At 40.6% G+C, this 16,879-nt stretch overlaps 1 protein-coding gene across 2 annotated transcripts in view; it reads right to left on the minus strand.

Moving 5' to 3' along the window:
• Nucleotides 1-14,494: 14,494 nt before the first annotated feature.
• TBCK (TBC1 domain containing kinase) overlaps nucleotides 14,495-16,879 on the minus strand; it is a 240,719-nt gene continuing 238,334 nt past the window's right edge. For both annotated transcript variants that reach the window (XM_024119218.3, XM_024119217.3), the window contains exon 26: nucleotides 14,495-15,098. In XM_024119218.3, the coding sequence (XP_023974986.1) occupies nucleotides 14,988-15,098 (111 nt within the window). In that variant the 3' untranslated portion in view covers nucleotides 14,495-14,987. The remainder of the gene's footprint in view (nucleotides 15,099-16,879) is intronic.

Raw genomic sequence — 16,879 nt, forward strand, 5'->3', positions numbered from 1 at the left:
TCCTTTTAAGCTTTACTATGAGATATATATTATGAATCTCCAGAAGAGGTTATGGTAGACAGCCTCTTTTTTCTCTCAGAGCATTGTGTAGAAGTAATACGCCATGGAATTCCCTTTGGGAAATGCTGCATTATGTACATAGTTCTTAGAGACTCACCACTGGATCCATGCCATTTAGAACAGATTTGCCAGACTTCCCTGGTGGCTCAGTGGTTAAGAATCTGCCTACACTAATATGTATTAAATGGATAACTGATAAGAACCTGCTGTATAAACAAAATAAATAAAATTAAATTAAAAAATTCACACACAAAAGAATCTGCCTGCCAATGCAGGGGACACGGGTTTGAGCCCTGGTCCGGGAAGGTCCCACATGCTGTGGAACACCTAATCCCGTGCACCACAACTACTGAGCCTGCACTCTGGAGCCCGTGAGCCACAACTGCTGAGCCCTCGTGCCACAACTACTGAAGCCCGCATGCCTAGAGCCCGTGCTCCGCAACAAGAGAAGCCACCGCAACAAGCGGCCCATGAACCACAAACAAAAGTAGCCCCTGCTCGCCGCAACTAGAGAAAGCCTGCGTGCAGCAATGAACACCCAACGCAGCCAAAAATAAATAAATAAAATAAATAAATCTATTAAAACAAACAAACAAACAAACAAACAAAAAACAGATTTGCCCAAGATCCTGAGGGAAGCAAGGTGCGCTGGTAGTAAGGTTGTTGGATAAAGCACAGGATACCCAGTTAAATTCTATTTTCAGGTGAACAACAAATAAGTATTTAGTGTGAGCATGTCTCATGCAATATTTGGTACATACTTATACTAAAAAAAAAATTCATCATTATTTGAAATTCAGATTTAACTGGGGAATCCTATATTTTTATTTGCTAATCTGGCATTCCTAACTGGGAGAGCCCTGAGTAGAGCTGCTCTGGAGATGAGAGGACGGGAGGAGAGTAAGAGCCTTCAATGACAGGCTGCCTTCTGCTTCAGGAAGGCAACGAGCATAGCGGAAGGTACCAGCCCCTGAGCTCTCTGTGCCGAGGAAAGAGCCCAGGTGCTCCTAACCTGCTTAGACCCAAGGCTCTCAAATATGAGTGGATACTGCCTCTATTTTGGAAATCTGTGGGGCAGTTTTGGTTGTGACAATTGGAAGAAATGTCAGATGTCCTGTAATGTGTCAGACAGTCCATAGTTCTCTACCTCACATACTTTTTGAGTGTCCTACCTAATATTCATATGAGTAATTATTCTTACCTCCCTTAAATTCAAGCTTATTCATTACATGCAGGTGTCAGCACTGGACAAGCTTCTTTATGTCTCCTAGGGTGGTCCTACTCTAGCATTTATGTGATGAAATATGTTATTATAGTATGAGTTACTTTCCTTTTATTTCTCCTTTTTCTACAGTTAAGGCAATATGTGTGTGTTTAATTATTGATGCCAGAAGGTAATGTTCTCTATGTCATTACAGGTGAGTAAAACAGGTGTTGCAAAATATTCATAATAAAGAGGGACAGTTTGATAGAAAAAACTCAGCCACACTGCCTTTCTTGACTATAGTAAAGGTACGGGTTCTGCTTGCTTCTTAGTTAGAATTAGGTTTGGCTGCCTATAACAGAAAAATAAAACAGAGCAAAACAGTGGCTTCATGATATGGATCCTTATTTCTGTTTCACACAAAAGATGTTCAGGGGCAGGCAGTTTGGGGTTGGGAGGCTTCATCCTTCCAGGTCTCTGCTCTGCCCTCATGTGGTCCTTGTCTTCAAGATGCCTGCCGGGAGGCCTTTGCCACTCGGACCGCTCCTTTTTGGAAGCCAGCCGCCGTTCTGGGAGGCCAAGCAGCCATAGGAAGATGTCTAAGCGGAGGGAACCAAGGACCCCAGCAAAGCGCCTCAGCGGAGCTGCCGGCCAGCAGCTTCGTCTGATGCCAGCCAGCAAGAGGGGCTATTTTCAGCCAGCACCTTCCAGCACCCCAGCCATCACCACGTAAGGCTGAAGAACTGCCTGGTTGATTCGTAGAACTGGGATAAATATTAATATGTTGTTGTTTTAAGCCACGAAGTTTTATTCCTTTCACTTGAGGGTCAAGAGAGGTTGTCGTGCAGCAGTTGATAACCTAAACAGCGTTCATCTATTTATTCAGCGGATTCATACGCTAAGCACTATCCTAGGTGCTGAGGATCCAGGTGTAAAAAGACAGAAAAAGTCCCTGTCCTCACAAAGCCTACCTTCTAGCTGCCTCCTTCCCCTAAGCACGTAATTCAAATCTTCCTTATTTTCTCCAGGCCACCATCCCCCGTTCTTATTTTACAGAGAAATTGGAAACTACTGGGTATGAATTCTTCCAACTTCATGTTTCCGCAGCTATATATATTCACCCGGATTTACACCCTCTCCTCTGCTTTTCACGGCGCCCTCCTCCACTGCTGCCCACGAGGAACCATCCCATCTCTTGTCCCTGGCAGTCTGTCCACCTGCTCTGGATCCCCGCCTTCCTCTCACTGTGTCTCCAGTTGTTTCTGCTCCGTGAGTTCCATTCTTTCATCATATAAACAGATTCAAGTCTCTTCTATTCTAAAAGGTAATAAAAAATAAAAAGCTCCTCTTTAACCTTATATTCTCCCTCTAGCTTCTGCCCTCTCTTTTTTTTCCTTCACAATCAAGTTTCTAGAAATTGCAGTTTTCTCACTCCTTCTCCATTTTCTCACTTTCAGTTTACCCCCCAACTCCTGGAACCAGCTTCTGTGCCACAGAAGAGAAATTACTCTCAGCCAAGTCGCTGTACATTTATTGAGCACCTACTGTGTGCCAGACACTGAGCTAAGCACTGAAGATATAGAGTGAGCAAGAGAGGCAGGGCCCTGCTCTCTTCAGCCTGCAGTCTAGTTGGTGGGGGACAGATTTTAAGCAAATTAACTTAGAAATAGAGATACAATTACAAATTGGGGTAAGGGTTTGAAAGAAAATGGGAGGGGATATTCTTGAATAGAATAGTTAAGGATGGTCTCTAGAGCAGGTGACACTTAAACTGACAAAGTAACCTTTTAAAAATTCCTTTCAAAGCATTTGACACTCCTTTTCTTCTTCAACTAGACTCCGCACACTTGTTATGCTGATCTCTTTCTCCAGTCCATCCAGTCCTTTCCCCTCTTTCTCTGCCCATCCTTTGTTAGGTGTTGTTCTGGGTCCCACCCTCAGCCTTCTAGTCTCACTAACATCTTCCCCAGCCAGTTTCATCCACATCCATGTCTTCAACTACCGCCTACTGCCAATGTGCTGAAGTTCCCAAACCTGTCTGTCCAGCCCAGATTGCTGCCCGGAGCCCTTGGCTCATTTATCCAGCTTCCTTCCCAGCAACTCCAGTTGGCTTTTCACCCAGCAGTTCAAATCCAGAGCTGAACCCAGTCTTCTGCTCCTCCCACGCCATGTCTTGGTCAGCACTGCTTCTTGAAGAAGCCTAAAACCAGGCAACCAGCATGGATTTCTCTATCTTCCTTTCTGGTCCCTCACCCACACCCACAGATGTTTAAAAAAATTACTAAGTCCTGTTGACTCCATATCCTTACCCTCTTCTGTCTCTATTCTTCCATTTCCATGCCCACCGTTCCTCTTCTCCTTCAGACACTTGGTCCCCGCTAAACCCCCGTCCCCTCCTCTCCCCCTGTCCCCACATGGACAGAAGCCTCACTGGAGTCCCTGCTGCCAGGTCTTTCCTCCAATCAACCCTCTTCTCTGCTATAAGAGAGACTGACATGTCTGACATTTACAGTCGGTCAGATCGTGCTGCTGTTCAGAATTCATCAATGGCCTCCGCTCTGGGTCCTGCCCCATGCTTTAGTCCAGGCCCATCCCCCCAAATCCCCCTCCCCGAGGGGTGTGCACAACTTGAGCTCGTGCCCTCACCGCACCTCCCACTCTGCCCTCAATCCAGAAATCCAGAACCCTGGGGTTCCTGCTGCACACAGTGCAGCAGGGCCTCCCTTTGTGCCCTTACACAGGCCCAGTAAGTATTCAGGGCAGGCAGTGTGTCCCCTCATCCATTCCCCACTGCTCCCCTCATCTCCCAGAGCTGGGCATTCTTCTTCCTCTGCTGGCACTGCCCTCCTTGTCTGCCTGAGAGAGTACAACTCCTACTCCTCACTCGGTTTCAGCAACATGGTCTCCCCGCCGCCCCCAGCAAACCCAGGCTGCTTTCTGCGTTCTTGCTCCGCAGTGACCCACCTCCCCGTGGCCGTCTTCTAACTCCTCTGAAGGCAATGCTGGCCGCTGCTCCTTTTCTTCGTATTTCTAGCCCCTCCTGGGTCTGTAGACACCAAGAATCAAGGAAGCTACTTCTACTAGCCAAGAAATGCATCTTGCTCGCCCAATTTCACCATTGCTTACATTCAGTAGCACGAGAATGTGGAAAAAGCACACACCAGCATGGGCACATGGTGTCTTATAGTATTAATAATATTAGCTGCCCCGTGTATTGAGTCTTTTCCTGTGTGCTAGGCACTTTGATAAGTGCTTTACATACACGATCATATTCATCTTCACTATAGCCCTGTGAAGCACATATGGTTATTAAACCTGCTTCACAGATACAGAAACAGAAGCTCAGCAACGTCAAATTAAATGTCCCAGGTCACACAGCCAGGAAGGGGAAAGTCAGGTTCCCATCTAATGACTCTCACGCACACATTCTGTTGGAGTGCATGCTGTTCCGCACGTCGCGTTAGAGCACCCTGTCAGCGCAAAATGTGCGGTCGCTCCTCCTCCTACCACTACAAATGCATTTAAACATATCAAAGTATTCTTAGGGAATAAATTCCTAGATGATCTGCCAGTACTTTTCCTTGAGAAAAGATATAGAGCAACAATAAAAATAAACAATTAACCTGCTAACTTTTAGCTCCAATTTTATTTAGTAAGAGTGTTTGTAATAAGAGACACATTTAAGGTAGTTTTTAAACTTGAGTCCCAATAGAAGACTTGTTCCAAGGAATTATTGTGTGTGTATTTCTTCTTTTTTTTTTTTTTTTTTTTTAGATTAAGCAGTTAGACTGCTTCTAGAACAGAAACAGAAAGGGAGCAACAATGTTGTGAATTAAAATTACTTTCCTCTTACTTGAGCCCATGAATCCTCAGATAGTCAAAATACGAATTCATTACTAGTATCAATAATTAAGCAGCGGAGGGAAGATTTATCACGGCACTTATGTTGCTCACTGGCGTCAGAATCATGTGCTAACCTGCGCATCAAGATAAAATTCCCCCGCTGAGGTGCCCGGGAAGGCATGCCATCACCACCTGCAGTAGAGTTAACTCGCTGTGCTTTTAGGAAATGCATGCACGGTAAGGATAAAGGCAAGAGAATATGCTGGCAATAGGCAGGGGCTAAAAGGGAATTTCAGCTTGCTGCTCCATACAACTGACTCAAAAGAGCGTCTCTGAAGTTAGGAAGTCAGAGCTAGTGGGAAAGCTTACCAAGGCAGAATTGCACAGCTTCTCACACTTGCAGGGTAGAGGTTCTGTAAAGGTTCTGTCCGGTAGCAGCAGCAGCTGCTACTGCTGTGTCTTTCTTCCAGCAGGCAAATGCCTGACGGCTCTCAGGATGCCTGACAAATAGCCCCAGCAAACAGGTGCTATTTCCCCAAAGATCAGCAAGAATTGCACAGAATTCGACAGTGTCCCGCTCATGGCTGTTTAACACTCACGGCCTCCCAATGGCCCTCGTTTTAGGGTAAGCTTTTAAAAGAAAGGGCCCTATTTCCTTCTTCTTCTCTGGTCCTCATCTGGAAGCCTTAACACCTCTTCTGTTTTGGCTACTTAATTCCCACATCACGAGTGGAAAAAGACTTCAAGTATGGAGACATCATGAAATTGTGCTTTTAAGGGTGAACTAATGATGAGGTAATAAAGCGTTCCTGTGGTAGCTTAACAATAAAAGGTATAAAAATGGCTACGTCTACTTTTATGTGCTCTATGTGCTAAGTTCTGTATGCCTTACAATCATTTTCGTCTTTACTCCTCACACCAAGCTTGCAAAGCAGGCACTGATCAATCCTGTTTAACAGAGAAGGAAACCAAGGAAAACAATGCTTTTACTTATCTGTGTAGAAATAGATGCCCACCCACACTCATTCACTTATGGCCTTTCTTAATCATGATCCCCAAAGCCCACTAAATTCAAGTAACTTCTTAGGTGCCTATTAGAGAATGTGATAAACTATATAGTTTTATACCCCATAACTAAGTCCAGACAGTTTTGTTTTGTTTTTTTAAATCATGGTCATATTTAGTAACAGTCTAAATTTATACTCCTAACACCAGTACTCCATTCTTCTACTTATTCATGTTAATATATTCTTGTTTTGATGTGATCCTACCCATTTAAAATGGGTACCACTCTCTCCTTATAATGGTTTTCAGGCATGTATTCAATTTACTTCTTTCCTCTGTAAGGAAAAATGGCTGTGGATCTCACACAGATGCTGAGTAGAATATGACCTTCAGCAAGTAGAGATAAACAAGAGCTGCTTTTCATCTCCCAACCATTGATTTTCTGCAAGACAAACCACAAAGCTGCTTTGAAGTCCAGGAGAGAAGGGAGATAAAACTGAAGGGAAGAGTGGATTTGAAATAAACTTAATCTCTGTCATCTAGGTGTAGATGGCTATTGGCAAAGCTGAAACTGCCAGATTTTATCAAGAGAGAATTTAGATTATTCTTAAAAGAGGATATTTTAAGTTGGTAAAACTGGGTTAGGGGAAGGGTAGTATAGAAAACAAAGAGAAATCTGAAAGGATCTTGGGTAAAACATAACTTAGCAGAAATGGCTGCTTTTAATCAAACAGTAGCAAGTGTGTAATGTACAATCTGACCACTCTTCTTAGTCTTCCCTTTCGTGTATATTGTATAATAGGACCACATATATGGATTGTAAGAGTAATTATTATTTGTGTCAAAATATCTTATTTGAAAACAACATGGTAGATAAAAATTTTGGCTTGATAGTTTTACAGAACAGTTAGGACTTTTTAAAAACACTTTTCCTTTAACAAAATGCTTTTCCATGAGCTTCAGCATAAGCCTGGGAGACAGGCTGGATCACTGCTATTATCTGTGTTTCATACATGAGAAACTAGAGCCTTAGAGAGCCTAAGTGAATCGCACAGGGACACACTGAGGGCCACTGGAGAGGCCAGAAGTTTCCAGGTTTTCTTACTCTTGGTCTCCTCTTCTGGTACGCTCCCTCTAATCTGTGGTTTCTTAAGGGAGAGGAAAACTCTCTCTCTTCTCTCTCCTCTTTCGGAAACATGCATTGTTTTTCTCTGGGTGGTCTTTTGACAATTTACTCTTCATGTGATAGTGTTGAGATCTTGAGACATATTTCATATTCTCAAGGTGTCTGGAGGTTAAATTCTGACAGGGGAGATTGGGAGGCCCTGCTCTGAGGACGGCCACGGAGGTTGGAGGTTGAGCTTCCTAAATAGTGCTGCAGGAAGCAGGATTTACCATGATTCTGGTGGGCTTAAGGGTACTTAGTGTTGTGAAAGGAAAGATCCTTGAGAAAGTTCAACCCTTTTCTCAACCATGAGCACTAAACAACTGGCAGCCAACCTGAAAGCCCAGCCCACAGTTTTCCTCATTCCAGCCTTGCAAGATCTGGTTTAAAGAAAAATACACATGCCGCGTGAGGGGCAAGGCATCATGGAGGAGTTAAGGTTTCACCTGCCTTTGAGATAACTGAATCACTCATGTGCTCTCATGGGGCAACAAAAACATGACCCGGAGCCAAGATTTATCAGGTAAGGGTCTATGTTGGGAATGACAGCCTTTAGAGCTGCCAGTGGGACCCTTTGGTCATTTTTATACAACTAATTTGTATAAAAATTTAATTTAGCATTTTGTTTAGATCCTAAAAATCATCTTTTTATTCTAGCTGGTAAGTAATAATACCCTAATAAAATTTCAATCACGCTTTACAATAAATGCCTAGCACCTTTTTAAAAGGCTCAGTTAATGTCCTAGGCAGGACAAGGTAATTAAGAGGGCTAAATAATTGCAACAATTAATTTCCTCATTAATTTATTTTTTGATTTAATAGAATTAATTTAGCTGACAATAATGAACTTCAATATGAATTTTTATATTATTTCACTTAATCAAAATGGGCAGTTTTAAATTCACTTGAGTGTCATACAATTAATTATTTATAAGGCACTTAATATAGTCAGCTTCTGCTTGAGCTATTGTCATCTTATAGGATAGTTTCTGTACAAGTATGCAAAATCTTGCTTTATGTAAGTTATATAAGTCACCACTGAAATTTTAAAATAGTTGTTATATTGCCGCATAAGATTCATGTTAAAATGACATTTCCAGGATTTATACTGAAATGAGTGGGTTAAGATGTTAATTATTTATTAAAATCATCTCCTGTAAATTATTTCATTCATTTACACATAAACACTTTAAAAAATATGTGATTTACAAGTAAACATACTTTGGAATATGTGCTTAAATGCCTACTCAGCACATTTCATGCCCAATAAGTTTTGTAAAACATTAACCAGCAGCCAGATAAATATCTATAGGTATATTTATTTCTGAACTAGTTCTTCTGAACCAGTCCTTCTCTATTACCTGGGATGCTGTTAGACTTAATCCCATTAGGATTCATATTAGTTCATTTAATATAAAAAGTGGGAGGGCTATTTTTAAAAATTACCTTGTTACCAGGAAAACGCTCATCTCATGCCTCCTTTTAGGCATCAAATGTTGGCATAAATCAAGACTACCTGACATCAACAATAAGGCATGTTGATATGAAATAAATTCTTGTTACAAACTAAACATAGATAAACCACAATTTAGGGGGACTATACGGTCATTGTTGTAGTAGCCCCAAAGTAGGGTTGAAAAACTTTTTAACACTGATCAGCCTCTATCAGATTAATTCAAGAAAGTACATAACTCAAACTAACCTCCTAGCTCTGATTCAATATTTTATAACTCCTTTTTTCTACACCGAGGTAAACGGATAGATCAGTGGAAATGGATTCTTCCTGTTTCCACTAGTTGCTCAGGGTGGGCCTTCATGCCAAGGCAAATCTCAGGAAGTCCTCTGCAGAGCAGTCATGCTAGGGCAGATGGAGGACAGCGGTGGATAACACTTCTGGGACAAGAACCTCCTTTGTAAACAGGAATCAGGCTCCGAATAAGGAGTTAAAATGGTCACACTGAGCACTGCATTAGATGCTTTATCCTGTAATCTCGTATACATAATTAACGATGATTTGTGAGTGCAGAGATTGTTTTTAATCCTCATTACCCATTAAAAAAAAGATTCTCTTTCTTCGTTGTGCATTAGTATGCAAATTACCCCCCATGTCATTTGGCCTCAATCCAGCGGTCATATTCCTCACATGCATTTCAGGTCCTTAATGACCCTATATGGAGTCCATGGTGATGAATGCAGGTACATGGGATTATTAATGATCTTAAAGATAATTTTAGAAAAGATATGTATGGTATCTGACAAGTAATAAATTACCAGGATTGTTTATCTCAGGCATAAAAGTAATTTTTTTTTAAGTTAGCAAGTGACCTAACTGACCTCTATTTCTTCTCTTGTATGATTAATAGACCTAGAAACTATCTAACCACCTCTTCTCCTTGTTAGTCCCCCTCTTCGGCTTTCCACACTTGACCGGGAGGCTGATACAAGGACTTTTTTCCAATTCTTCGAGCCTGGTGCCTGGCAAAGACATAGCAGACAAAGGTTAAAGGCCAACTTTGACCTGGTATACCAAGGACTTGACTGTAGACAGAAACAATGTGGTTCTCTCTACCAGAGATGTGATTTCTGGATAATGCTGTCTTGGAGTTGATGAGGTAACTTAATACATAGCAAGAGTTCCTGAGAACAGTGGTTCTCCCCTCACATTGGGGGAATGCAGATACTTAACTGCATTTTTTTTTTTTTTTGAAAAATCTTTACTTTTGAGTGGGTGAATATGGAAGGGGCAGTGAGAGTGGCATCTGCTAGGAGCTGATACTAAGTGGCACATCTACGAATGTCACAGAGTCAACAGGGAGTTTAACCAACATTATTTTGTGCTTCATTTTTGTATCCTATGCCTAATATAACACAGGCCTGACCTAAATTTGACCTGTAATAGATGTGTAATGGGTTGAAATTGGTGTTCTTTCCCTTCTCTATCTGTATATTGTGGACAGAGAAATGTGTTAAGAATCAGGAAAGCAGAATTGTAATTTTGGATCTTTTACTAGCTATGTGATTTTTACAAAATCATTTCACTGTTCTTATTGTTTGGACAATGATGCTTGTATTGGATGATCTTTAAATTCCTTTTACCTTCATGATTTATAATCTATAGATAATATAATGACCATAGGACGGTTAAAATCAGTAGTTTTCTGGTAAATATTATTGACTGGCTTTCAAAAATAAAAAATAAATAAAAAGAAAGCTGTGATTTATGATGTTTGTCTATTTCTAAATACTCCTGCTGTGGCCAATTTTAAGCTACCAAGGTGAGATCACTGAACTTGGAATTGGGAAGAAATGGGCATGTTCAGCTATTGCAAGCCAAGAGGAGCCAGTTCTAGCACACTATAAGCCCCCAAACAGTAAATTATTCTACCCTAAAAGACTGAAAAGTATGCTAATATAGTTGAGAAGAAATTAATGATGGTAAACAAAAAACAGTTTCCAGCGTTAATGAGAAAATTAATGCATGGATTGTCTCAATTTTTAATACTTCGACTAGTGACCACACTGTAAGTTTTTTTTTTTTTTTTTTGTTAAGTTTTTAAAAAGAACGGTAGGCCATGTAATGTTTTTCAAAAAGTCACAGATACCGGGTTTCCCTGGTGGCACAGTGGCTAACAATCCGCCTGCCAACGCAGGGGTCACGGGTTCGAGCCCTGGTCTGGGAAGATCCCACATGCCGCGGAGCAACTAAGCCCGTGCACCACAACTACTGAGCCTGCGCTCTACAGCCCATGAGCCACAACTACTGAGCTTGCGTGCCACAGCTACTGAAGCCTGCGCGCCTAGAGCCCGTGCTCTGCTACAAGAAAAACCACTTCAGTGAGAAGCCCGTGCACCACAACGAAGAGTAGCCCCCACTCGCTGCAACTAGAGAAAGCCATGCGCAGCAATGAAGACCCAATGCAGCCAAAAATAAATAAATAAAATAAATTTATAATAAAAAATAAATTTATAAAAAGTCACAGATACATGTAAAGACAGTATTAGTTTCAAAAGTTGAATCGTTTAGTATGGCAGGAAGCAATATTTAGAATCTGATCTAATGCTTTAAGTGCTCTTGCTATAGCTCCAAGATTAGTCTTAAGCCAAGACAGGACAGTGTTTACATCTCCACCACACAGAGGATTAAAATATATCAAGGAATGCTGGCAATACTGTACCTTGGTACCCATTCATGCACTGCTTATTGGTCACCATGAGCAGTAGAACAGAATGGTATTATTGAAATGCTGCGGGCTTCCCTGGCGGCGCAGTGGTTTAGAGTCCGCCTGCCGATGCAGGGGACGCGGGTTCGTGCCCCGGTCCGGGAAGATCCCACATGCCGCGGAGCGGCTGGGCCCGTGAGCCATGGCCGCTGAGCCTGCGTGTCCGGAGCCTGTGCTCCGCCACGGTAGAGGCCACAACAGTGAGAGGCCCGCGTACCGCAAAAAAAAAAAAAAAAAAGAAAAAAAGAAAAAAGAAATGCTGCAAACAATGCAAACTAAAAATGAGTCCTCTGAAAGGGATGAGAAAGGTTATCAAAGAATGTCTATTAGACCTATTTTTATTATTCTTTTAAAATTTAGCATTTCTATGTTTTGGGAAAGGGATGCAACTAGCTTAGCTTATTCTGTTGTTGGAAGTTATTTGCTCCAATTTCTAGGATTATAGAATTTTAGAGTTGGGTAGAATATTCGAGATCCTTTCTTCACTGCGTGAATTGAGATTTCCATTTATTTATATATCATCAGGTACCAGATAAGTTTGGCACTTGAAAAATTACCTGGGTTTTTTCTATTCATATAAAATATCTAAGCTAGAGATTCAATTCAGCTTTACGTTTATCAAGCATCTCCAGTGTCCTGGGTTGCTGAAGATAACAAGAGGTATAAATTATGGACTCTGACTTTAAAGGGAGCTCATATTTTAAAAATAGGGGTTCCAAATGTGAACAGATAATTGCAAAATGATGTAATAAGTCTGTTATTAGAAGTATGAATGGAATGCTTTGATAGACTTGAGGCTCTTGATGCAGTACGGGGAAGTCAGAGAAGACTGGAGAATATGCTACTGGTGCTGGATTATGAAGCATTTATAAACGTGTGTGTGTGTGTGTGCGTGTGCATGTGTGTGTCTGTGGGGTTGGTGGTGGTAGTAAGGGCATTCCAGGCAGAGGGGAGAGACTGCTGATGCCAGAAACAAACAGTGTTGACAGTGACAGTGTAGGAGTCAATCATATATTAAAAAGGACCTCTACAAAGGTTTAATTCAACAAAATAGGTGTTGAGGTCAACTTTGTTGCAATCATCTGCCGTCGAATAACATGCCCTTCATGTAGACATGGCAGTGATTGTATGCTCTTTCTTATTTTACTGTTGAGAATATTACATATTATTCGTAATTTCAATGTTTAAAAAAACTTCCATTTTTTTCAAAATAAGCCTAAACGTATCAAGTTTTAAGAAAGACCAATTGCAAAATTGTGATGGAGGTTGGCTACTATTATCTGCTCTCACAGCTCTCCTCACAACACTCAGGTCTTCACCCTCTCTCACTACCTACCACCCCATTCAGTTCAAATCTCTGCTGCTCCATCTTTCTCTGCTTTCTCAGGAAGGCAAAGTTAAGACTGAGAACCATTCCTTCCAAAAGATCATCAGTGCTGCACTATGATTATGAAGTCAAATGAGTCATCAAAGATTGAAGGAAAGGGCAGGAGGACTTATTTTCCTAACCAGGGTAGATAATGGCCCAAAAATGATGTTAGAGAAATCATGGTAAAATTTTCTTTTCTCATAAATTCTCACATTTTTTCTCTGTATATTATGTAAAGATCACAGAATTATATAACCACTGATTATGTCAGTGTCTTGTAAGTAGTAGGTATTCAAAATATATTTGATGAATGACTGAATATAACTTAATTGAGCAAAACAAACAAAATAACACGGCTGCTGGGATAACTTGATAGCCACATGCAAGAACGAAGTTGGATACTTACCTCACTCCATATACAAAAATTTAATTAAAGACCTTGGGAGGGGTCAATGGGGAATGACTGCTAATAGGTACAGGATTTCTTTCTTGGGTTTTGAAAATGTTCTGAAATTAGATAGTAGTGATGATTGCACAGTTTTGTGAATCTACTAAAAAACAAGAATTGTACATTTTAAAAGGGTGAATTTTAAGGTATGTGATTATATCTGAATAAAAAAAATAGATGCCCAAAACACCCAAAACAAACAGCAACAATAAAACCATAGTTAAGAAAGTTTCATTGAGCCTTTCATTGAAATGTTCCACCTAGGTAGTCCTAACATTGAAGAAGAATATAAGTTAAAGATGAAAAAACATGTTTTAGTTAAAACAAAATTGAAAATAGTAAAAAAGATGTACTGTATTTTAATAATTCTAAGATGCATATTTTTTCACATTTCTGAAATGGAAATGAATCTTATAATTGCTGGTGTGTCACAGTTTATTTGGCTGCTTTTTTTCTTTCTTCATGGTACATAAAATTGTGATATATCTTAGCTTCAGTGAAATGCTTAATTTTTTGAATAATGTGACAGAGGCTGCCAGTTGTCCCTCAATGTATTCTCTTCTCACACAGTAATACAATTTTTTAACTGGGTAAATGGCTGCCCAGCCAAACCTGTATTCCAGATTTTCTTGATAGCTAGTTGTGGCCACATGTGTAAGTTCTGGTGAGTGGTATGTACGCAGAAGTAATACGTGCACCTTCTGGTTTGTGCCCTTAAAGAGAAGGAGCATGCCCGCCCTTCTCTCCTTCTCTTCTTTCTTTCCTCCCTCCCTACTTTTTCCTTCTCTCTTTTTTCTTTTCCCTCCCTCCTCCTTCATTCCCTTCCTTCTAAATTGTAGATATGATGGCGGGAGCTAACAGCCATCTTGACCTATGAGATAGAAACTAAGTGTTGAGGGTGGTAAAGAATGAGAACAGACACCTGAGTTCTTAATGCTAATGAAACCAATAAATTAGCCCTAGATTGACTATGCAGACTTTTATGTGAGAGACAAATAAAGTTCTAGCTTGTCTAAGTCACTCTTATTTTGGGTGTCTCAGCTACAGAAGCTGAAAAATATTCTATATAATATGAATGGTTTCTGACTTTCATTTTTCTTGAAGTAAACTGTTATTACTTTCTCCAAAGGGTTAAATTCTGCTCCCTCTAAACACCCCCCCCCCGACATATATATATATCTGGGCCCCAAATGAGTTACCAAATATAGCATTTACTTATAAGGAATGTATTGTGAATAGCTTTTCAGTTTTTATTATCATGGAAGGATGATTTCAGCTCACATTCAGTCTATATTTCTAAAGAATACCTTTGTTAGGACTGTCTGTTCAGTGCAATGGAAGAGAGCCTTTTCAGTGTAACTGAGACTTCTTGATAATGCTAAATCTGCCTCGTCAGTTGAATTCTTCTGGCTTTGCATTGGTGTGGTAAAAATACATGATCGGATTTCATTGTTAAGAAAATTCTTTCAGCAATACATGTACAGTCAAGTTTGTTGCCTGGATAGCTGAACATTTCGGTCATGAGATTTAAAAAAAAAATGTCTCATGACAAAACTTGAAATGGAAATGTAACAATCTGGAAGTCTAGTTCTGCCTTAGAGTGGCAAGGCTGTGAAGAGCTGTGCTGCTGGGGGTGATGCCACCCTGTCCTTTTGACAGCCAGACTCTTGTTTTCATATTTGAGGAGACGGGACAGTGAGGAAGCCTGTTGGCTTGAGCTTATTAATGCCACCATCTAGAATACAGATTCTTGGATATTTCATCTTCACAAGATGAGCTGCAAACTGAAAAAAAAAAGGACAAATTTATAAAGGATACACAAAATTGATATATCTCCAATCCCGTTTTTTTCTCAAGCTGTGATAGACAAATGATAATGATAATGTTATTACTGCTGTCACTGTTCTATCAATGAATCATTAATTTAGTTTTTAATATAAATTAAATCCCTCTTTTCAAATGTATTTATGCTGTGGGATATGTGTCTCTCTTTAATTCTCTTGTAAACTTGTTTGAATAGGCAATAAATATACTTGGTAAACAACTCAAACAATATAAAAGGGTACATACACCGTGAGACTATGCAGGTAAATTCCTCCTACCTCTGTTCTCAGTCTCCCTCTCCAGAGAACATTAGTATTCCTATTTTTCATATATCCTTCCAGTGAGAGTCAAAACATTCTCAAATATATATTTTGAACAATTTTTACAGTATTTTCAACATATTAGTTATTGCAATTTACATGCACAATATCCCAGAGAAGGCCCATGAACTGGTTCTAACATGTTTTTGGAGCAACTGCAATGAACAGTTTGAGACCATAAATTTGGAATAAATTGAAGGACTGCTCCAAGAAGTCTTCCAGATGCCTAGCAGAGCAGGGCTTTGAAAAATTATCAAGACATACACATTTCTCTCTGACTTGCCCATGTCTACCCATCCAGGATCATTGATTATCTTTCTCTACTCCTTGTACTTTACGATGAAGCAGTCCTGGACTGTAATCAATCCCCTGACAGATGGGATCACTTTAGGATTCAGAGTCTTTTTCGGTTGTGCACTGTCTGTTGGAAACATGCTCCATTTCCCACCAACTCCTGGTCCCCATTTTAGTTTCTCCTCACAAGCAACCCCCCACCCCGACCTGCCTAATTTCTACTTACTTCCTTACTCAGGCAATTCCTTGTTTAGGAGCTAAGTTTCCATTAGGGGGCCCTCTTTTCAGGACCCCAGATTTTTTGTGCAAATCTCTACCTTTGGCTTACCACATTTATTTAAATTGCCCATTTGAGAGCCTGCTTCCTCTAGCAAACTGTAAACTCCTCTAGGACAGTGAGAGTGTTGTTTCTTTTTTTTTTTTTAACATCTTTATTGGAGTATAATTGCTTTACAATGGTGTGTTAGTTTCTGCTGTATAACAAAGTGAATCAGCTCTATGCATACGTATATCCCCATATCCCCTCCCTCTTGCGTCTCCCTCCCACCCTCCCTATCCCACCCCTCTAGGTGGTCACAAAGCACCGAGCTGATCTCCCTGTGCTATGTGGCTGCTTCCCACTAGCTATCTATTTTACATTTGGTAGTGTATATATGTCCATGCCACTCTCTCACTTTGTCCCAGCTTACCCTTCCCCCTCCCTGTGTCCTCAACTCCATTCTCTACATCTGCATCTTTATTCCTGTCCTGCCCCTAGGTTCATCAGAATCATTTTTTTTTTTAGATTCCATATATATGTGTTAGCATATGGTATCTGCTTTTCTCTTTCTGACTTACTTGACTCTGTATGACAGACTCTGGGTCCATCCACCTCACAACAAATAACTCAATTTCATTTCTTTTTATGGCTGAGTAATATTCCATTGTATAAATGTGCCACATCTTCTTTATCCAGTCATCTGTCGATGGACACTTAGGTTGCTTCCATGTCCTGGCTATTGTAAATAGTGCTGCAGTGAACATTGTGGTACATGACTCTTTTTTTTTTTTTTTTTGTGGTACGTGGGCCTCTCATTGTTGTGGCCTCTCCCGTTGTGGAGCACAGGCTCTGGACGCGCAGGCTCAGC

This window comes from Physeter macrocephalus, chromosome 7, assembly GCF_002837175.3.
Source record: "Physeter macrocephalus isolate SW-GA chromosome 7, ASM283717v5, whole genome shotgun sequence".
NCBI classification, from domain to species: domain Eukaryota; kingdom Metazoa; phylum Chordata; class Mammalia; order Artiodactyla; family Physeteridae; genus Physeter; species Physeter macrocephalus.